We start from the raw sequence: 23,157 nt of genomic DNA, 5'->3' as shown, positions 1-23,157 counted from the left end.
GGATGGTGGGCCATGCCAAGATGGTGAGCCATGCCAAGATGGTGAGCTATGCCAGGATGGTGGGCCATGCCAAGATGGTGGGCCATGCCAAGATGGTGATCCATGGCAAGATGGTGAGCCATGCCAGGATGGTGGGCCATGCCAGGATGGTGGGCCATGCCAAGATGGTGAGCCATGCCAGGATGGTGAGCCATGCCAAGATGGTGAGCCATGCCAGGATGGTGGGCCATGCCAAGATGGTGAGCCATGCCAGGATGGTGGGCCATGCCAAGATGGTGAGCTATGCCAGGATGGTGGGCCATGCCAAGATGGTGAGCCATGCCAAGATGGTGAGCCATGGCAAGATGGCCATGCCAAGATGGTGAACCATGCCAGGATGGTGGGCCATGCCAGGATGGTAAGCCATGCCAGGATGGTGGGCCATGCCAGGATGGTGGGCCATGCCAAGATGGTGAGCCATGCCAAGATGGTGAACCATGCCAAGATGGTGGGCCATGCCAGGATGGTGGGCCATGCCAAGATGGTGAGCCATGCCAAGATGGTGAGCCATGCCAAGATGGTGAGCCATGCCAGGATGGTGGGCCATGCCAAGATGGTGAGCCATGCCAGGATGGTGGGCCATGCCAAGATGGTGAGCCATGCCAAGATGGTGAACCATGCCAAGATGGTGAGCCATGCCAGGATGGTGAGCCATGCCAAGATGGTGAGCCATGCCAGGATGGTGAGCCATGCCAAGATGGTGAACCATGCCAAGATGGTGAGCCATACCAGGATGGTGAGCCATGCCAAGATGGTGAGCCATGCCAGGATGGTGAGCCATGCCAAGATGGTGAGCCATGCCAAGATGGTGAGCCATGCCAGGATGGTGGGCCATGCCAGGATGGTGGGCCATGCCAGGATGGTGGGCCATGCCAAGATGGTGAGCCATGCCAAGATGGTGAGCTATGCCAGGATGGTGGGCCATGCCAAGATGGTGGGCCATGCCAAGATGGTGATCCATGGCAAGATGGTGAGCCATGCCAGGATGGTGGGCCATGCCAGGATGGTGGGCCATGCCAAGATGGTGAGCCATGCCAGGATGGTGAGCCATGCCAAGATGGTGAGCCATGCCAGGATGGTGGGCCATGCCAAGATGGTGAGCCATGCCAGGATGGTGGGCCATGCCAAGATGGTGAGCTATGCCAGGATGGTGGGCCATGCCAAGATGGTGAGCCATGCCAAGATGGTGAGCCATGGCAAGATGGCCATGCCAAGATGGTGAACCATGCCAGGATGGTGGGCCATGCCAGGATGGTAAGCCATGCCAGGATGGTGGGCCATGCCAGGATGGTGGGCCATGCCAAGATGGTGAGCCATGCCAAGATGGTGAACCATGCCAAGATGGTGGGCCATGCCAAGATGGTGAACCATGCCAAGATGGTGGGCCATGCCAGGATGGTGAACCATGCCAAGATGGTGAGCCATGCCAAGATGGTGGGCCATACCAGGATGGTGAGCTATGCCAGGATGGTGGGCCATGCCAAGATGGTGAGCCATGCCAGGATGGTGAGCCATGCCAAGATGGTGGGCCATGCCAAGATGGTGAGCCATGCCAGGATGGTGAGCCATGCCAAGATGGTGAGCCATGCCAGGATGGTGAGCCATGCCAAGATGGTGAACCATGCCAAGATGGTGAGCCATGCCAGGATGGTGAGCCATGCCAAGATGGTGAGCCATGCCAGGATGGTGAGCCATGCCAAGATGGTGAGCCATGCCAAGGTGGTGAACCATGCCAAGATGGTGGGCCATGGCAAGATGGGCCATGCCAAGATGGTGAGCCATGCCAGGATGGTGGGCCATGCCAAGATGGTGATCCATGCGAAGATGGATGGTGAACCATGCGAAGATGGTGAGCAGAGCAATAGAGGAGATTGGGCGGTTCTCTTGTACGATCTCACGGGTGTGGGAGTTTTAGGGGAATTCAGAAAATGTTGTTGTTGGAATCTGTCAGCGAATGATCTGAAAGCGACTGTGCATAAATTTTAAATTCAAAAAAGGGAATTCCATAACGAGAATTTGGGCCATATACATGTCATTAAAGGTTTGATAATAAAAGTGAAATGTTACTCTGAAAATGAGCCAATTCTTGCACAAGGCACTAGACTTCAGTAAATTAGCCCAAAGCCTCGAGCTGACTTTTTGGAAACAAAAGAACCGCAGGAGCGAGAGGGGGAGAAACAGAAAGCAGATGGGGGTGGGACAGAATGGGTCTGCCAATTTAGAATACCACTATCAGCAACTATATCATTACAGCTGAATAAAGGAAAAGTGGGATAGTTTAGTTTTGCTCACTATTATAATGACCTATTTCTTTCCACAAGGACACATGAGACTATATAAACAGATCCACTGTCTTACTGTAGACCACAGTGCACTAGGCTGAGAAATATCGTCTTGATTAACCATGTGTGTTAGATACATTGTATTTTCTTGTTTTCGCTGTGTTACTGATGTTAGAGACCTGTTGGGGGTACCCAAACAACTGATCCATATGATAAAAGGAATATCTTCATTCAAAAACAAGTGTTGCTTGTGTGAGCTGTTTCACCTAATCAAAATAAACTTTAGGTCACTAATTTAAAGGAAACGCCAAACATCCTCCTAAAGCCTACCATATGGTAGGTAATATGGTCTGTACTCATGATAAATGGTCTGCACTGTATCACGTCAGCATGACAGATCAGTAGGTAGCCTCATGTTTTTTATGTTAATTGTGCGCTTCTGAAGTTTGATATGGCCCCTCTGTGACAGTCTGGAACACAGGAAACCAAACCCAGAAGCCATTCCAATTCAAACATTTATCTGAGGCAACAGTCACTTACCAAAACTAAAGCAAATCTCTCCTCCAACTCCGACTGGTCAGGAATGGGCACTTTCAACGGCATTATATGATGCTTCATATTGTCCGACTGTCCATCCACACTCTCAATATTCCCCATGGTTAAAATAAGTAATGTATCCTTTAAGTAAAATAAATTAAGTTCCTTCTTACGACGTTATTCCAGAGTTTTTACAAAAGTGGAAAGTTCACTCTGTTCCTCCAAAATGCACCAGTGCGTTATTCCAAATCACAGCCACTTCTGTTTCAAACGTTTCAGTTTAAATCAAAAGTTTTACACCACACCAGTTTCATTCTGCCTCGATTAAAAATAACTGCTACTTTTGCATTTGTAAAGAACAATAATACGTCATTTACTCTAAACGGAACATCATCTCAACAGCAACAATGAGGATACAATTGTTTTCTGTTCCAAAGAATGGTCTCCGATTTACCCGGCCAATCCATTTCCATTTCTTTCTGTGAATTCTTCTTTCAATAATAATCCAACCAAAAGCAAGGCTATTTAGTTGCTGAGCTGAATTTTCTTGGCTACGATGCCTTTCCATTCATTATCGTTGTGTGATCCTGACTGGAAGACTCTTCGATGTTGCTTCCACTCAGAAGGCAGGGTTTCTGCCATTTCCCCGCCTCTTTGTTCAAAGGAAAGCCCTCTCTATTGATCCTTTGGCTTTTCACTCTCTCTCTCTCTCTCTCTCTCTCTCACACACATCTGTTATAGTTGAGATATGTAGCAGGGCCTATGGGTAGATTTGGTATCAGCACTTTATTGCCACCTGGTGGTTAGATAATGGAAGTTCAGTAATCATGACTACAGCGCCAACAATATGCATACATAATGTATTTATCGCTTGACGCCAATAAGTCTTCAGTGTTGTCTACAAGTGGTATACAATATTTCCGCTAATGTTCTGAGATATTTATTGCGTTACAAATGGCACCCTATTCCCATTGGGCTCTGGTCAATAGTAGTGCTGTATATGGTTATATGGGGAATAGGGTGTCATTTGGTACGAAGGCTATGTCTGTTAAAAGAGGTGAGTACAGGACGAGGGAAGATTGGGATCATCTTGATTTATCAGAAGATTTAAAAAAGTTGACATTTGTTTTGTTTTGTCGCCCAGCATAAAGAAGACCAACAGACTGGGATTTTGAAAGTGCAAACGTTTAATGAAAGTGCGACGACACAGACATGTGGCGATTGTTATGCATGTGTGAAAGCGCAGAAGCTTTTCTGTCTCTACGTCTCTCATACAACATGTTTAATACTTTTTTCTTTTAATTTGCCAACAAACATTCAAGTATTTTAATAAATGTTTCAAGCCTTGGCAGTGAGATGACAGTGGGGGAAGAACATTTCCCTGCCACAAAATTAACTCACTTCTTTCGCAGGTGACCTGGACACAAATTAAGTCCAGTCCTGGACTAAACAGCACTGTCCATTAAATCTCCATTGAACATGCTTCTTAGTCCATGACAAGGCTTAATATGTGTCTAGGAATCCGGCCCTTTGGGTGTATTTTGTCTTAGACTTTGTGTTTTGTAACACACAACTTGTAACATGACTGATTGACTGACTTATTGCAGAACTCAGGCCACTACTGGCACAACAAACACATACAAATACATTCAATTACACACAAACATACTGTATATGACACAATGCTGTCTTGGATTGTGAACATACACATTCATGATATAGCTACATATTTAACTTCTACACATATAATGTTCTCTTTATCAAATAAAAGCACAGTGATTCAGACTGTGCATTACTGTACAGCTAGAGTGTGTTTTCAGTGGCAAATGTGATGTCTGGGTCATTCCCTAACACTTTTCCTGAATTATAAAATCAGCTTTTAAATACATCTGATAAAACATACAAAACTTCTTCATTTGGAACAGAATGAACGCAATCAGTAGATCATAAACATTCTCAATCTTCTCAGAAATTACACCGTGTTGGAATATAGAAGGCAAAATTAGAAACAGAAAAACACTGTAACAAAAGCATTGATTAAATCAAAGTTTTTTTTAACAAAGATAAAAGTAATAACTTCAGGATTGTAAACATCCATGATGGCACATAAACGCTCTGAAACTACAGGGTAACATTTCAGCACCCTCATCATCAAATCTACCGGTACCCGTTACTCAGTATGTTGGGCCTTGGTCTCAATTAACACTCATCTCAAGATGGTTGATATAGTTTCGCAATAAAACAAATGAAACAATGCAACAAAGTAAGAAAGTACCCTCTGAGAACAATTACTTTTGTAGTAAATAAGAACTAAAGTGATGAGAACAACTCAAAATACCTGAAGGTTTAAAATGTTCCGAATTTTTGCTGCATTTTCTGAACTATGGGGTTGATAAAATACTTTGTGCGTTTCAAGATAGATTCCTTTAGGAGCGATATAGTTGCCTTCATATCAAATATCTACTCAGACAAAAGATTCTAAAGAACACTTTTTCAGACTCGAATTCTAGAATTTAGGAATTCTTTCTTACAGAGCCTACGTAAGACGGTAGGTAATAAGGCGAAGCAAAACTATCATTTGTAATTATTCAATTCACAGATAAATTGTGATATTGTTGGGATGATAGGTAATATAAGCGATTCTTCAGTGGTGGTCCCATTGTGCATTAGCTGAATAAAAATATAAAATAAACCATACAGAAGAAGCAACAGTAAAAGTACCATTGCACTGCAGGAAAGTGTGGCCATCCTCTCATCTAATTGGTCTCCTCTACTAAATCGTACCTGAGAAAGTAGGAGATCTTATCAATCAAAGTAATGTGGAATGACTATGAACAAATTTAGAAGAGGTAGCACATGGGAAGGCACTTACCATTGTGTGTCGCCATTCTCCAGGTCTACCTGGTCAAGATCTAGCTGTAACTAAACAGAACGACAAAAACAGTTCACCTCACTTGGAGAAGTCCATATTACATTAGAACGACTAAATGGGATAAATAATTAGAGAAAATACAGTACCAGGCAAAAGTTGGGACACGCCTACTCATTCCAGGTTTTTATTTTTACAATTTTCTACATTGTAGAATAACAGGGAAGACATCAAAACTATGCAATAACACACATGGAATAATGTAGTACCCAAAATAAGTGTTAAACAAATCAAAATATATTTTATATTTGAGATTATTCAAAGTGGCCACTCTTTGCCTTGTTGACAGATTTGCACACTCTGGAATGCATTTCAATTAACAGGTGTGCCTTGTTAAAAGTTACTTTGTGGAAATTCTTTCCTTCTTAATGTGTTTGAGCCAATCATTTGTGCTGTGACAAGGTAGGGGTGGTATACAGAAGATAGCCCTATTTGGTAAAAGACCAAGTCCATATTATGGCAAGAACAGCTCAAATAAACAAAGAGAAACGACAGTCCATCATTACTTAAAGACATGAAGGTCAGTCAACCCGGAACATTTCAAGAACTTTGAAGGTTTCTTCAAGTGCAGTCACAAAAACCATCATGCACTATGATGAAACTGGCTCTCATGAGGACTGGCACAGGAAAGGAAGACCCAGAGTTACCTCTGCTGCGGAGGATAACATTACAGTTACCAGCCTCAGAAATTTCAACCCAAATAAATGCTTCACAGAGTTCAAGTAACAGACACATCTCAACATCAACTGTTCAGAGGAGACTGTGTGAATCAGGCCTTCGTGGTTGAATTGCTGCAAAGAAACCACTACTAAAGGACATCAATAAGAAGAAGAGACTTGCTTGGGCCAGTTGGACCGCAGAGTGAAGGAAAAGCAGCCAACAAGTGCTCAGTCTACATGGGAACTCCTTCAAGAATGTTGGAAAAACATTCCAGGTGATGCTGGTTGAGATAATGCCAAGAGTGTGCAAAGCCGTCATCAAGGCAAAGGGTGGCTACTTGGAAGATTCTACAATATATAATATAACACTTTTTTGGTTACTACATGATTCCATATGTGTTATTTCATAGTTTTGATGTCTTCACTATTATTGTACAATGTAGAAAAACCCTTGAATGAGTAGGTGTGTCCAAACTTTTGATTGGTACTGTATATTTAAGGATTTTACACAAATAATACCTTTCCAATGAGCTCTCTCTCCCTGCTCATGAAGGATACGCTGTTTTTGACAGTCAGGTCAAGTCTTCTCTGCATGGACTCCTCCAGAGTGAAGTCAAAGTCAAACCTGCACAAAATAATAAGACATACAATGCCAGATACGAATATATGAAATAACCAGTATTACACATTACTATTACCCATAGTATTATTACACATTACTATTACCCATAGTATTATTACACATTACTATTACCCATAGTATTATTACACATTACTATTACCCATGGTATTATTACACATTACTATTACCCATAGTATTATTACACATTACTATTATACAGTATTATTACACATTACTGTTACCCATAGTATTATTACACATTACTATTATACAGTATTATTACACATTACTGTTACCCATAGTATTATTACACATTACTATTACCCATGGTATTATTACACATTACTATTACCCACAGTATTATTACACATTACTATTACCCACAGTATTATTACACATTACTATTACCCATAGTATTATTACACATTACTATTACCCATAGTATTATTACACATTACTATTACACATTACTATTACCCATAGTATTATTACACATTACTATTACCCATAGTATTATTACACATAACTATTATACAGTATTATTACACATTACTATTACCCATAGTATTATTACACATTACTATTAGCCATAGTATTATTACACATTACTATTACCCACAGTATTATTACGCATTACTATTACCCACAGTATTATTACACATTACTATTACCCACAGTATTATTACACATTACTATTACCCATAGTATTATTACACATTACTATTACCCATAGTATTATTACACATAACTATTACCCATAGTATTATTACACATTACTATTATACAGTATTATTACACATAACTATTACCCATAGTATTATTACACATTACTATTACCCATAGTATTATTACACATTACTATTACCCATAGTATTATTACACATTACTATTACCCATAGTATTATTACACATTACTATTACCCATAGTATTATTACACATTACTATTACCCATAGTATTATTACACATTACTATTACCCATAGTATTATTACACACCACTATTACACACCTCTTACACAACTATTACCCATGGTATTATTACACATTACTATTATACAGTATTATTACACATAACTATTACACATAGTATTATTACACATTACTATTACACATTACTATTACACAGTATTATTACATATAACTATTACCCATAGTATTATTACACACAACTATTATACAGTATTATTACACATAACTATTACACATTACTATTACCCATAGTATTATTACACACCTCTTACACAACTATTACACATAGTATTATTACACATTACTATTACCCATAGTATTACACAACTAGTTCCCATAGTACTACTATACATAACTACTACACATAGTATTACTATACACAACTACTACACATAGTATTCCTATACATAACTACTACACATAGTATTATCACATTTTAGTCATCTAGAGACGCGCTTATCCAGAGTGTCTTACAGTTAGTGCATTCGTCTTAAGATAGCTAGGTGGGACAAGCACATATCTCAGTCATAGTAACTACCCTTTTCCTCAATAAAGTAGCTATCAGCAAAGTCAGAGCTAGTAATAACACATAACTAACTACTGTATAGCTGATAGCTTGATACATAGGGCTAGGACTTTTGACATACAAAAAGCTAGCAAACAGTATCAGATATTAATATTACACAAAACTAACTATGGTATAACTAGGGCCCAGAGTTACATGGTCTGGAAAACCTCCTGTCCCTACACATTCCCTCTCTCTAGTCTGCTGGTGTCTCCTCATGTCTCTAATCTCCTGTCCCTACACATTCCCTCTCTCTAGTCTCAACTCCCATCTCACCTCTCGTTAAACTCTGGGTTGAGGTCTCTCTTCTTGGTGATGGTCTTTCTCTTGGTGGTCCTGTTCTTGTCCGGTAGAAGGATAAACGAGACATATGGGTCGGAGCTGTCCTTAGCAGACCCACAAGCTGGTAGGCCTCTAGAGGTAAACAGAGAACTGGGTGACAAACTGTGTCATACACTGGGTACAGGAAGCACAATGATCGCATACTGGAAGTAGACAAACAATAGCCCATTCAAACAGTCTTATGGGGCTAACTTTTTTCTCTTTCTTTTTTAAGAATATTTATGTATTCATTCAAATACAATATAACAATGGGTTCACATTCCCAAATATTCTGAATGCATTTACATTACATAAAAAAAACAATACAACATGAACGAACAAATATGTACAGTACCAGTCAAAAGTTTGGACTCACCTACTCATTCAAGGCTTTTTCTTAATTTTTTACTATTTTCCACATTGTAGAATAATAGTGAAGACCTCAAACTATGAAATAACACATGGAATCATGTAGTAACCAAAAAAGTGTTAAACAAGTCAAAATATATTTATATTTAAGATTCTTCATAGTAGCCACCCTTTGCCTTGATGACAGCTTTGCACACTCTTGGCATTCTCTCAAACAGCTTCATGAGGAATGCTTTTCCAACAGTCTTGAAGGAGTTACCACATATGCTGAGCACTTGTTGGCTGCTTTTCCTTCACTCTGCGGTCCAACTCATCCCAAACCATCTCAATTGGGTTGAGGTTGGGTGATTGTGGAGGCCAGGTCATCTGATGCAGCACTCCATCACTCTCCTTCTTGATCAAATAGCCTTTACACAGCCTGGAGGTGTGTTGGGTCATTGTCCTGTTGAAAAACAAATTATAGTTGCACTAAGCGCAAACCAGATGGGATGGCGTATCACTGCAGAATGCTGTGGTAGCCATGCTGGTTAAGTGTGCCTTGAATTCTAATAAATCACTGACAGTGTCACCAGCAAAGCACCCCCACACCATCACACCTCCTCCTCCATGATTCACGGTGGGAAATACACATGCAGAGATCATCTGTTCACCTACTCTGCGTCTCACAAAGACATGCCGGTTGGGACCAAAAATCTCAAATTTGGACTCATCAGACCAAAGGACAGATTTCCATCAGTCTAATGTCCATTGCTCGTGTTTCTTGGCCCAAGCAAGTCTTTTCTTCTTATTGGTGTCCTTTAGTAGTGGTTTCTTTGCAGCAATTCGACCATGAAGGCCTGATTCACGCAGTCTCCTCTGAACAGATGATGTTGAGATGTGTCTGTTACTTTATTTGCATTTATTTGGCCTGCAATTTCTGAGGCTGGTAACTGTAATGAACTTATCCTCTGCAACAGAGGTAACTCTGGGTCTTCCTTTCCTGTGGCAGTCCTCATGAGAGCCAGTTTCAGCATAATGCTTGATGGTTTTTCTGCCATAATATGGATTTGGTATTTTACCAAATAGGGCTATCTTCTGTATACCACCACTACCTTGTCACAACTCAACTGATTGGCTCAAACACCTTAAGAATGGGCAGCAGGTAGCCTAGTGGTTAGAGCGTTGGACTTGTAACCGAAAGGTTGTAAGATCGAATCCCCGAGCTGACAAAGTGAAAATCTGTCATTCTGCCTCTGAACAAGGCAGTTTACCCACTGTTCCTAGGCTATCATTGAAAATAAGAATTTGTTCTTAACTGACTTGCCTAGTTAAATAAAGGTGGAAAGAAATTCCATAAATTAAATTAACAAGGTATACCTGTTAATTGAAATGCATTCCAGGTGACTACCTTGTGAAACTGGTTGAGAGTGTGCAAAGGATGGACACTTTGAAGAATCTCCAATATAAAATATATTTTGATTTGTTTAACACTTTTTTGGTTACTACATGATTCCATATGTGTTATTTCATAGTTTTGTTGTCTTCATTGTTATTCTACAATTTAGAAAATAGTAAAAATAAAGAAACCCCTGGAATGAGTAGTTGTGTCCAAACTTTTGACTGGTACTGTATATGATTTATAGAGGCTATAGGGCTATATGGCAAAGTACTGTAAACCACCAGCCAATCCAGTGCATTATGGGTATTGTAGTTTAGGACAGACCTGCAGGAGAGGACGGTGATGAACAGCCTGTTCTCATGTGTTGAGTAGCCAATTTGCAGCTTCACCTGGCCAGGGCTCTGACCACCTCTGAGAGAGGAGACACAGGTAGACAGGGGGAGAATCTCAATTGGTTTTAATCGACTCCTCACATCTTCTCCTCTGTCATCTCCTCGCCTCCTTTTGAAAAAGCTCAGAAGTAATCAAGGGGAGGGCGCGAGGAGAGGAAATGTGGAAACAAATGTGCTTGTATAAAATGACTCTCCTTCTCCACTAGCGTGTCATCAGGCAAATGATGTTTACAGAGGAGGAATCCAAAAATACATATGAAAAGTGATAAAAATAAATGTAGCTAGTTGTGCTCGACATTTTATAGATAAAATGTAGTAGCTTATTTTTTTTCAAATATGTGCATGCTTTTCTACTCTGAGAAAACAACAGCTGATTCGAAGGGGGTGTGGCAGATTTTAAATGTTTGTATTTTAATCCAGATAGAACCCTTTTGGGTTCCATGTAGAACCCTCTGTGGAAAGGGTTCTACATGGAACCCCAAAGAGTTCTACCTGGAACCAAAACAGGTTCTTCAAATGGTTCTACTATGTGGACAGCCGAAGAACCCTTTTAGGTTCTAGATAGCACCATTTTTTTAAAGAGTGTACTCCTCCGCTCGCCTATTGCCGTTTCTCAATCCTGTACAAGCAATTTTTGATCTGTGTTGAAACATATCTATAGCAGAACAGCAATGATAAAATGCTCAAATATATTTACAGAACATCTGATAATATAGTCATGACCTATACATTCATATCAGTTCCTTTGGTGTGGATGTAGGCCAATACATTCATATCAGTTGCTTTGGTGTGGATGTAGGCCAATACATTCATATCAGTTGCTTAGGTGTGGATGTAGGCCAATACATTCATATCAGTTGCTTTGGTGTGGATGTAGGCCAATACATTCATATCAGTTCCTTTGGTGTGGATGTAGGCCAATACATTCATATCAGTTGCTTTGGTGTGGATGTAGGCCAATACATTCATATCAGTTGCTTTGGTGTGGATGTAGGCCAATACATTCATATCAGTTGCTTTGGTGTGGATGTAGGCCAATACATTCATATCAGTTGCTTAGGTGTGGATGTAGGCCAATACATTCATATCAGTTGCTTTGGTGTGGATGTAGGCCAATACATTCATATCAGTTGCTTTGGTGTGGATGTAGGCCAATACATTCATATCAGTTGCTTAGGTGTGGATGTAGGCCTATACATTCATATCAGTTGCTTAGGTGTGGATGTAGGCCTATACATTTATATCAGTTGCATTCCTCTATTGTATTCACCCTTCCCTATTTCTATGGTGGATTGTGTTTTTGGGCGCCAATGGAAAGTCTACAAAACTATGAGGAAACCAACCTTTGTATTGAATAAATGGAATTGGATTGTGATGATACCGATGAATGAATCCTGCCCACAATGTGCTTATTTTGTATTTTATTTTCTATCAGAAATTATTTTTGATTTTATATGTATGAAATTGTTTGGTGAAATGCATAAAAGGAGGACAAACAAGAAGGATTAACTTTTGCCCAATTGAGAATCTTCGATGGTTACAGTTTACATGGATTATACATGTATTCATTCATTGCAGGTTAATGTTTCTCATCATGAATGTTGTTCTGGAGGCAGCTCTGCAGAGGGGTCACTAGCTGGCACAGCCACAAAGTCAGAAAATCTGATTTTAAACCTAACCTTAACCACACTGCTAACCCTAATGCCTAACCCTAACCTTAAATGAAGACCAAAAACCTGCTTTTTGTTTATATATATTTTTACAACATAGCCAATTTCGACTTTGCAGCTGGCCCATCTAGCGGAAATCGCTCAGTTCTGCCTCCAGGACAAGATTCATCCCAATAAATATCAACCTGCTCATTGATTATGACTAGGTCCAGAGTTGTTCCTGGTCAGTTCACGAGGTCAGGAACAACTCTTATAATGTTTGATTAGAAGCATGATCATTTTAAACCACAGAAATGTGATATTTCTATGGTGAAGTACAGTACACTGCAGTGAGAAGAACAACGTGTGCCATGCAGGCCCGTTGGACATCACTTCTCAGTTCTTACTGTACTGTACTGTGCTGTACTGCAATGTGCTGTACTGTACTGTGCTGTACTGTGCTGTACTGCAATGTGCTGTACTGTAGTGTAATGTGCTGTAGTGTAATGTGCTGTAGTGTAATGTGCTGTACTCTACTGTAATGTGCTGTACTGTGCTGTACTGTAGTGTGCTGTACTGTAATGTGCTGTACTGTATTGTAATGTACTGTGCTGTAATGTGCTGTACTGTAATGTGCTGTACTCTACTGTAATATGCTGTACTGTACTGTGCTGTAGTGTGCTGTACTGTAATGTGCTGTACTGTAATGTGCTGTAATGTGCTGTACTGTAATGTGCTGTAATGTGCTGTACTGTAGTGTGCTGTACTGTAATGTGCTGTACTGTAATGTGCTGTACTGCAATGTGCTGTAATGTGCTGTACTGTAATGTGCTGTACTGTAATGTGCTGTACTGTATTGTAATGTACTGTGCTGTAATGTGCTGTACTGTAATGTGCTGTACTGTGCTGTAATGTGCTGTACTGTAATGTGCTGTAATGTACTGTAATGTGCTGTAATGTGCTGTACTGTAATGTACTGTGCTGTAATGTGCTGTACTGTAATGTGCTGTACTCTACTGTAATATGCTGTACTGTACTGTGCTGTAGTGTGCTGTACTGTAATGTGCTGTACTGTAATGTGCTGTAATGTGCTGTACTGTAATGTGCTGTAATGTGCTGTACTGTAGTGTGCTGTACTGTAATGTGCTGTACTGTAATGTGCTGTACTGTAATGTGCTGTAATGTGCTGTACTGTAATGTGCTGTACTGTAATGTGCTGTACTGTAATGTGCTGTACTGTATTGTAATGTACTGTGCTGTAATGTGCTGTACTGTAATGTGCTGTACTGTGCTGTAATGTGCTGTACTGTAATGTGCTGTAATGTACTGTAATGTGCTGTAATGTGCTGTACTGTAATGTGCTGTGCTGTACTGTGCTGTACTGTACTGTGCTGTACTGTACTGTAATGTGCTGTACTTTAATGTACTGTACTGTGCTGTAATGTGCTGTAATGTGCTGTACTGTAACGTGCTGTAATGTAATATGCTGTACTGTGCTGTAATGTGCTGTAATGTGCTGTACTGTAATGTGCTGTACTGTAATATGCTGTACTGTACTGTAATGTGCTGTACTGTAGTGTGCTGTACTGTGCTGTACTGTAATGTGCTGTAACGTGCTGTACTGTGCTGTAACGTGCTGTAACGTGCTGTAACGTACTGTAATGTGCTGTACTGTAATGTGCTGTAATGTGCTGTACTGTAATGTGCTGTAATGTGCTGTACTGTAATGTGCTGTAACGTACTGTAACGTGCTGTACTGTAATGTAATGTGCTGTGCGGAAATGTGCTGTAATGTACAGTGCTGTACTGTGCTGTACTGTAATGTGCTGTGCTGTATTGTAATGTACTGTTCTGTAATGTGCTGTACTATAATGTGCTTTACTGTAATGTGACTGGAACACAATGGGGCATTGATGCAAGTGTGAGCTTCAGAATTACTCACAATTGAGAGAGCGGTGATCTGTGTCGTAGGTTTGGTTCAGTGTCCCGTCTGTGGATGACATGGTCTCTGTCCTCACTGCCCTTCCCAGTAGCATCACTGGACACACCACTAGGACACACTGCCAGCTGTGTGTTCAACATCTGCAGGACAAAGTGCATTTCATATTCCACTCAAGTATCAAGCTTCAGTTCATTCCATTTAAAGGGTATTTCACACACAGTCACGACACACTTAAAAAACAGATACAATATAACATTTATGAGTAAGAAACGCGTGACAGAAAAATGCTTATCAGGATGGAAGGTATTAAGAGTTCACATGATGACATTAATGTAGAAAGAGGGTGTTCAGAGCAAATCAATCGTGTTGTTTTGGAGGAATAGTCATGGGACAGTGTTGAGTTTAGTACAGAGTATGAAAATCATATGGCAGTAGTGAGTTTGTTTGGTACAGTGTTTCCCAACTCCGCTCCTCGAGTACCCCCAACAATACACATTTTTGTTGTAGCCCCAGACAAAAACACCTGATTCAACTTGACAAGGGCTTGATGATTAGTTGACAAGTAAAATCAGGTGTGCTTGTCCAGGGCCACAACAAAAATATGTATTTTTGGGGGTACTCGAGGACCGGAGTTGGGAAACACTGGTATAGAGAGTGTTTGTGTGTGTGTATAGTTCTTGGCAGGTATGCATATTGAAGAATAAACTCAACCTTAAATAGCTTTACTGCAACAACAACAAAAAATCTGAGTTCATTTGAATGCAGAGCTGGGTTCAAATAGTCGCTACAAGCATTTCGCTACACCCGCAATAACATCTACACCCGCAATAACGTCTACACCCGCAATAACATCTACACCCGCAATAACATCTACACCCGCAATAACGTCTACACCCGCAATAACGTCTACACCCGCAACAACATCTACACCCGCAACAACATCTACACCCGCAACAACATCTACACCCGCAATAACATCTACACCCGCAATAACATCTACACCCGCAATAACATCTACACCCGCAATAACATCTACACCCGCAATAACGTCTACACCCGCAATAACGTCTACACCCGCAATAACATCTACACCCGCAATAACATCTAATTCCGCAATAACGTCTACACCCGCAATAACATCTACACCCGCAATAACATCTACACCCGCAATAACATCTACACCCGCAACAACATCTACACCCGCAATAACATCTACACCCGCAATAACATCTACACCCGCAATAACATCTACACCCGCAATAACGTCTACACCCGCAATAACATCTGCTAAACATGGGTGACACTTGTTTAGCAGTACTTGTTTTCTTTCAAATACTTTGAGCATTTGATTGAGCCTGATGGGCAGAGTTTACACTTCACTGTTCCACTGTGTCAGACAAGCTCAATCTAGCACAGATACAGTATTTGGAAGAATAAAAAAACTATTTAAACCCAGGTCTGGACAGTGGTTTGGTACAGAGTGTGTGTGTCTGTATTATGAGTTAACCTTGAGTGTGGCCCTCAGTAGAATCTGGCTCTCTGGGAGGGCCCCGTCCAGACTCAGCCATCGGTCCAGCACCAGGCCCTGCTCTGAGAGCACCTCTCTCAGGGGCAACACCACAGTGCCCATGGCCTGGCCCCAGCTGTGGGACAGCTACACACACACACAGAGAAACAGGGGCACACACACACACACACACACACACACACACACACACGAAACAAACAGACAAGCATGTACTCACGATTGCACGCACATATACACACACACACAGTGATCAGAGACAACATAGGGCACCGTAATGTCGTCATTCCACTGCTAACACATTGTCTCCCGGGTTTGAATATCATATCAATATGTGTAAGCAATCTATGAAAACGTGTTAACACTATTATCAGCAGCAAGAGTAAATCATTCTTAAGCCAAGACATTCATACAGTAAAACAAATGTATACTTTTCAATCCTGGTGGACCCTTCACTCACCTTCACTATAAGGAGTTCCTCTTTAGGGTCACGAACCAGGAAGTGGAAAGCTTCATCCCACCGAGGAGACGTAGAGCGCTCACACACCTTTGAAAAAGAGATGGATGGAATAATTGTCCATACTTCCTTCTGTATTCTCTAGTAAGCATATCTGTAAATAGACATGGAGTCAAGAGAAATATAGATGGCTTAGCTGACAACGTCACCAAAATGATGTGCACGCTTCAATGTGGCAGAAGTCCATGAGTTGTTGTGATTCTGGATGGCCAGATTACTAGCAACAATGACAAGAAGCTGCCATGTGGGAATCCTAGTTGGCTTGTTTCACTTTTGTTGCTAAACAACCACCCCGTCTATAAGATACGCTTACCTTGGTCTTGTATGACATGGCCCTCAGCGAAATCTCTACCCCAACTTTTGGCTCCTTTCCATTCTTCTTCAACTGTGGATCAAATAAATTAGAGGGCTGCAATAGAATCAACATCAGTAAATATACAAACCAATCCTGAAATGTCTATTTATAGTTATTGGACCAAAACCCATGATGTATATGACCACCATCAACAACAACAACAACTGTATGTCAACACAGCAGGGCAGCAGGCGCCAGGTCTCACCGGCAGGCCGTGGGCTCTCTCCAGGTACACAAACAACACAGCAGCCGACGGCACTGCCTTGTTCTGGTACTGCTGCTGGGCCTGGTACTGCAGGATCTGGAGGTTCAGAATTATAATACACTGTTAGAACCAGATCCTGGTAGAGCAGAGAGAGGAATGTAGAGAGATTACAGAGAGGGAGAGTGTGAGAGAGAGGGAGATGGAGGGAAACAAGAAGGGGAGGGAAAGAAAGAGCATGGAGGGAAAGGGAGAAAATGAGAGAGATATGGAGAAAGAGAGAGGGAGAGGGGGAGAGAAAGAGTATGGGGAAAAGAGGGAGGGAAAGGGAGAAAATAAGAGAGAGGGGGAGGGAGGGAGAGAGAAAGAGATAGGGGGAGGGGGGAGAGAGAGGGGGAGGGAGAGAGAAAGGGAGATAGAGGTGGAGAGAGAAAGAGAGAAAGCGAGGAAGAGAACAGGGGAAGCTAACCTGATTTAGTCTGGCGGACTCTGAGACCATGGGGAGCCACTCCATGACCAGGTGAACCCGACCTGACTTCGCATCATTCAGAGTGTACCACTGTGATAGAAACAGACACATTATTACCAGAGTACCATCAGATTACCAGAGTACCATCAGATTATCAGAGTACCACCAGATTACCAGAGTTTTTTTTTAAATGTATTTTATTTCACCTTTATTTAACCAGGTAGGCAAGTTGAGAACAAGTTCTCATTTACAATTGTGACCTGGCCAAGATAAAGCAAAGCAGTTCGACAACATACAACAACACAGAGTTACACATGGAGTAAAACAACATACAATCAATGATGCAGTAGAAAAAATAAAAATAAGACTATATACAATGTGAGCAAATGATGTGAGATAAGGGAGGTAAAGGCAAAAAAATGCCATGGTGGCAAAGTAAATAAAGTATAGCAAGAAAAACACTGGAATGGTAGATTTGTAGTTTGAAGAAAGTTCAAAGTTCAAATATAAATAATATGGTGCAAAGGAGCAAAATAAATAAAAATAAATAAATACAGTAAGGGAAGAGGTAGTAGTTTGGGCTAAATTATAGATGGGCTATGTACAGGTGCAGAGATCTGTGAGCTGCTCTGACAGCTGGTGCTTAAAGCTAGTGAGGGAAATAAGTGTTTCCAGTTTCAGAGATTTTTGTAGTTCGTTCCAGTCATTGGCAGCAGAGAACTGGAAGGAGAGACAACCAAAGGAGGAGTTGGCTTTAGGGGTGACCAGAGAGATATACCTGCTGGAGCGCGTGCTACAGGTGGGTGCTGCTATGGTGACCAGTGAGCGGAGATAAGGGGGGACTTTACCTAGCAGGGTCTTGTAGATGACCTGGAGCCAATGTGTTTGGCGACGATTATGAAGTGAAGGCCAGCCAACGAGAGCGTACAGGTCGCAGTGGTGGGTTGTATATGGGGCTTTGGTGACAAAACGGATGGCACTGTGATAGACTGCATCCAGCTTGTTGAGTAGGGTATTGGAGGCTATTTTGTAAATGACATCGCCAAAGTCGAGGATTGGTAGGATGGTCAGTTTTACGAGGGTATGTTTGGCAGCATGAGTGAAGGATGCTTTGTTGCGAAATAGGAAGCCAATTCTAGATTTGACTTTGGATTGGAGATGATTGATGTGAGTCTGGAAGGAGAGTTTACAGTCTAACCAGACACCTAGGTATTTGTAGTTGTCCACAAATTCTGAGTTAGAACCGTCCAGAGAAGTTATGCTGGATGGGCAGGCAGGTGCAGGCAGCGATCGGTTGAAGAGCATGCATTTAGTTTTACTTGTGTTTAAGAGCAGTTGGAGACCACGGAAGGAGAGTTGAATGGCATTGAAGCTCGTCTGGAGGGTTGTTAACACAGTGTCCAAAGAAGGGCCAGAAGTATACAGAATGGTGTCGTCTGCGTAGAGGTGGATCAGAGATTCACCAGCAGCAAGAGCGACATCATTTATGTATACAGAGAAAAGAGTTGGCCCAAGAATTGAACCCTGTGGTACCCCCATAGAGACTGCCAGAGGTCCAGACAGTAGGCCCTCCGATTTGACACACTGAACTCTGTCAAAGAAGTAGTTGGTGAACCAGGCGACGCAATCGTTTGAGAAACCAAGGCTACTAAGTCTGCCGATGAGGATGTGGTGATTAACAGAGTCAAAAGCTTTGGCCAGGTCAATGAATACGGCAGCACAGTATTGTTTCTTATCGATGGCGGTTACGATGTCGTTTAGGACCTTGAGCGTGGCTGAGGTGCACCCATGACCAGCTCTGAAACCAGATTGCATAGCGGAGAGGGTGCGGTGGGATTCGAAATAGTCGGTAATCTGTTTGTTGACTTGGCTTTCGAAGACCTTAGAAAGGTACCATCAGATTACCATCAGATTACCATCAGATTATCAGAGTACCACCAGATTACCAGAGTACCATCAGATTACCATCAGATTACCAGAGTACCATCAGATTACCAGAGTACCATCAGATTATCAGAGTACCACCAGATTACCAGAGTACCATCAGATTACCAGAGTACCATCAGATTACCAGAGTACCATCAGATTACCAGAGTACCACCAGATTACCAGAGTACCACCAGATTACCAGAGTACCACCAGATTACCAGAGTACCATCAGATTACCAGAGTACCATCAGATTACCAGAGTACCACCAGATTACCAGAGTACCATCAGATTACCATCAGATTACCAGAGTACCATCAGATTACCAGAGTACCATCAGATTATCAGAGTACCACCAGATTACCAGAGTACCATCAGATTACCAGAGTACCACCAGATTACCAGAGTACCATCAGATTACCAGAGTACCATCAGATTACCAGAGTACCACCAGATTACCAGAGTACCATCAGATTACCAGAGTACCATCAGATTACCAGAGTACCACCAGATTATCAGAGTACCATCAGATTACCAGAGTACCATCAGATTACCAGAGTACCACCAGATTATCAGAGTACCATCAGATTACCAGAGTACCATCAGATTACCAGAGTACCACCAGATTACCAGAGTACCATCAGATTACCAGAGTACCACCAGATTATCAGAGTACCATCAGATTACCAGAGTACCATCAGATTACCAGAGTACCATTACAATAATGCGAGAGAGACATATTTTGGCCATACAGAAAACACAGCTAAATCTGTCAGAAAAACAATCACTTATAGTGAATAGTTAGATGTTACCTCATCAGTGAACTGTGGGCTGATGATGTCTTGCAGGTTTAACTTGAACCTGTAAAAAACAAAACATAAATGTATTCAGCAGAATGATTCTGACTTGTTTTGAGGCACCATGTTATCTGGTCAGAGCCTCACCTCCCCAAGAAGTCATCCTGGTCCAGATCTTTATCAAACAGCTCAAACTGGATCTCCTGACCAGGCAGCTTGGTTAAGATGATCTGAGGACACAGAGGTGCTTGACATTTTCCACAACAATCTTTAATAGGTCTAAATTCTGCATTAATGAATGAATAATCCCCTCATTGTTTCCAGTATGAGAGCATGGATCTGCAGTGTCCGGAGACACCATGTACTGAAAATACTGTGGATATCCAGCACAGCTACTTCATATATTCCTGCTGTTTATTCTACCTCGTAGAGTTCGTTCCAGTAGGGGTTCAGGTTCTCTTTGATGGTGTGGCTGCGGAAGGTGACTCCTGCCACCCTGATCTTGACGTAGGGGTCACTCTTCCCCTTCACCATGCCCCCTATGAAGTTATCCATGGCTATCAGGTTACTGGCCTCCACCAGGTGGATACGCAGCACTCCCTAGAGAGGGGAGGGATGGGTAGAGAGAGAGTACACTATACAATAACTTATCCTTGGCTATCAGGTTACTGGCCTCCACCAGGTGGATATGCAGCACACCCTAGAGAGGGGAGGGATGGGTAGAGAGAGAGTACACTATACAATAACTTATCCTTGGCTATCAGGTTACTGGCCTCCACCAGGTGGATACGCAGCACTCCCTAGAGAGGGGAGGGATGGGTAGAGAGAGAGTACACTATACAATAACTTATCCTTGGCTATCAGGTTACTGGCCTCCACCAGGTGGATATGCAGCACACCCTAGAGAGGGGAGGGATGGGTAGAGAGAGAGTACACTATACAATAACTTATCCTTGGCTATCAGGTTACTGGCCTCCACCAGGTGGATATGCAGCACACCCTAGAGAGGGGAGGGATGGGTAGAGAGAGAGTACACTATACAATAACTTATCCTTGGCTATCAGGTTACTGGCCTCCACCAGGTGGATATGCAGCACACCCTAGAGAGGGGAGGGATGGGTAGAGAGAGAGTACACTATACAATAACTTATCCTTGGCTATCAGGTTACTGGCCTCCACCAGGTGGATATGCAGCACACCATACAGTGAGAGGAGCAGAGAGAGAGAGAGAGGGGCGCGAGAGGGTGTGTGTGTGTGTGTGTCTGTTAGCGGACTCACCTCACTAGCAAAGTCCGAGTCAGGGGTGGTCTGTTGGGGTCGTGTGGGTTCAGGTATGGGGGCTCCACCCACTTCCCCGGGGGCTAGGCCTGCCCCTGGGCTTGGGGGGTGAGGAGATACGGGACTGGTAAGAGAGGCATCCTCATTTAAATACAGAACCTATAACACAGGAGAGAGAAGAGAGGGAGATGCTTAGTCAGAACCAAAAACATTAGGACAGGTTATGCCATAACCGTGTGCCTGTGCATGTCTGTGTGTTCTGTATCTCTGTGTTTCTGTGTGTGTATGTGTGTTCTGTATCTCTGTGTTCTGTGTGTGTCTGTGTGATCTGTATCTCTGTGTTCTGTGTGTTCTGTATCTCTGTGTGTTCTGTATCTCTGTGTTTCTGTGTGTGTATGTGTGTTCTGTATCTCTGTGTTTCTGTGTGTGTATGTGTGTTCTGTATCTCTGTGTTCTGTGTGTGTCTGTGTGATCTGTATCTCTGTGTTCTGTGTGTTCTGTATCTCTGTGTGTTCTGTATCTCTGTGTTTCTGTGTGTGTATGTGTGTTCTGTATCTCTGTGTTTCTGTGTGTGTATGTGTGTTCTGTATCTCTGTGTTCTGTGTGTGTCTGTGTGATCTGTATCTCTGTGTTTCTGTGTGTGTATGTGTGTGTCTCCATGCATGCAGGTGTGTGTTTGCATTCTATGTGCAACTGTGGGTGTTTTTTGTATGCGCATCAGTGCTTCCGTGCATGCCTGTATGTGTGTGTGGGGGGGGGGGGGGGGGGGGTCCCACCCTCAGAACAGCATTGATATAGATGCGGCCAGAGTTGTCCAGCTGGAACCACTGATCCATGCTGAGGTCAGGACTAGCCAGCAGACGGGTCAGTGGGATGGACAGACTGCCAAGAGACAGGGCCCGGTCATCATCCTTCACCTGGGAGAGAGGGAGGAGGAGGAGCAGGAGGAGGAAGGACAGGGAGGAGGAGGAGAGGAGGGGGAGGAGGAGGAGGAGGAGCAGGAGGAGAAGGAGGAGGAGAGGAGGGGGAGGAGGAAGAGGTGGAAGAGGCTGAAGGCGAAGAGGAAGAGGGTGAAGGGTGAAGTGGAAGAGGAAGGTGAAGATGAGGGGGAAGATGAGGGGGAAGAGGTGGAGGTGAAGGGGAAGATGAGGGGGAAGAGGAGGAAAACGAAGAGGAGGAGGAGGGAAAGCTAACGAGCAGTGTTGGTATGATTGACAGGTGGATAAGGAAAAGGGAATAAATAACAGTAGGGAGCATGTGTCAGTAACCACAGCAACAACAGGATTTCTGTAACACTTTAACAGACAAGAGAAAGTATGCTTGTAATAAGATTTTTTACATGAATATCGAGTTCCTGTTTGCGAGGGTCCTGGATATAGAAGGTGAAGGCATCTTCCCACACAGGGTCAGAGGTCAGATAACAGATCTAGAGAT

At 42.5% G+C, this 23,157-nt stretch overlaps 2 protein-coding genes across 6 annotated transcripts in view; both read right to left on the bottom strand.

The window, feature by feature from the left end:
* LOC115165516 (formin-like protein 3) overlaps window positions 1-3,526 on the bottom strand; it is an 89,131-nt gene extending 85,605 nt beyond the window's left edge. For 2 of the 4 annotated variants that reach the window (XM_029718691.1, XM_029718694.1), the window contains exon 1: window positions 2,862-3,526. In XM_029718691.1, the coding sequence (XP_029574551.1) occupies window positions 2,862-2,978 (117 nt within the window). In that variant the 5' untranslated portion in view covers window positions 2,979-3,526. The remainder of the gene's footprint in view (window positions 1-2,861) is intronic. The other 2 variants (XM_029718692.1, XM_029718693.1) reach the window with 1 other exon arrangement.
* Window positions 3,527-4,027: 501 nt separating this feature from the next.
* The window catches only part of LOC115165515 (extended synaptotagmin-1), a 42,100-nt gene continuing 22,970 nt past the window's right edge, over window positions 4,028-23,157 (bottom strand). The window contains exons 15-31 of one of the 2 annotated variants that reach the window (XM_029718689.1): window positions 23,063-23,149; window positions 22,500-22,640; window positions 21,724-21,882; window positions 20,869-21,045; window positions 20,593-20,675; window positions 20,461-20,509; window positions 17,722-17,811; window positions 17,256-17,351; window positions 17,009-17,080; window positions 16,639-16,725; window positions 16,161-16,307; window positions 14,654-14,793; window positions 10,995-11,171; window positions 8,879-9,016; window positions 6,966-7,071; window positions 5,731-5,780; window positions 4,028-5,642 (exon numbers count right to left, since the gene is read on the bottom strand). In XM_029718689.1, coding sequence (XP_029574549.1) covers window positions 5,615-5,642; window positions 5,731-5,780; window positions 6,966-7,071; window positions 8,879-9,016; window positions 10,995-11,171; window positions 14,654-14,793; window positions 16,161-16,307; window positions 16,639-16,725; window positions 17,009-17,080; window positions 17,256-17,351; window positions 17,722-17,811; window positions 20,461-20,509; window positions 20,593-20,675; window positions 20,869-21,045; window positions 21,724-21,882; window positions 22,500-22,640; window positions 23,063-23,149 — 1,827 coding nt within the window. In that variant the 3' untranslated portion in view covers window positions 4,028-5,614. The remainder of the gene's footprint in view (window positions 5,643-5,730; window positions 5,781-6,965; window positions 7,072-8,878; window positions 9,017-10,994; window positions 11,172-14,653; window positions 14,794-16,160; window positions 16,308-16,638; window positions 16,726-17,008; window positions 17,081-17,255; window positions 17,352-17,721; window positions 17,812-20,460; window positions 20,510-20,592; window positions 20,676-20,868; window positions 21,046-21,723; window positions 21,883-22,499; window positions 22,641-23,062; window positions 23,150-23,157) is intronic. The other variant, XM_029718690.1, reaches the window with a different exon arrangement.

Source organism: Salmo trutta, chromosome 28, assembly GCF_901001165.1.
Source record: "Salmo trutta chromosome 28, fSalTru1.1, whole genome shotgun sequence".
Lineage (NCBI taxonomy): Eukaryota > Metazoa > Chordata > Actinopteri > Salmoniformes > Salmonidae > Salmo > Salmo trutta.
The sequence above is the reverse complement of the archived record's forward strand: the minus strand, read 5'-3'. Positions and strand labels throughout refer to the sequence as shown.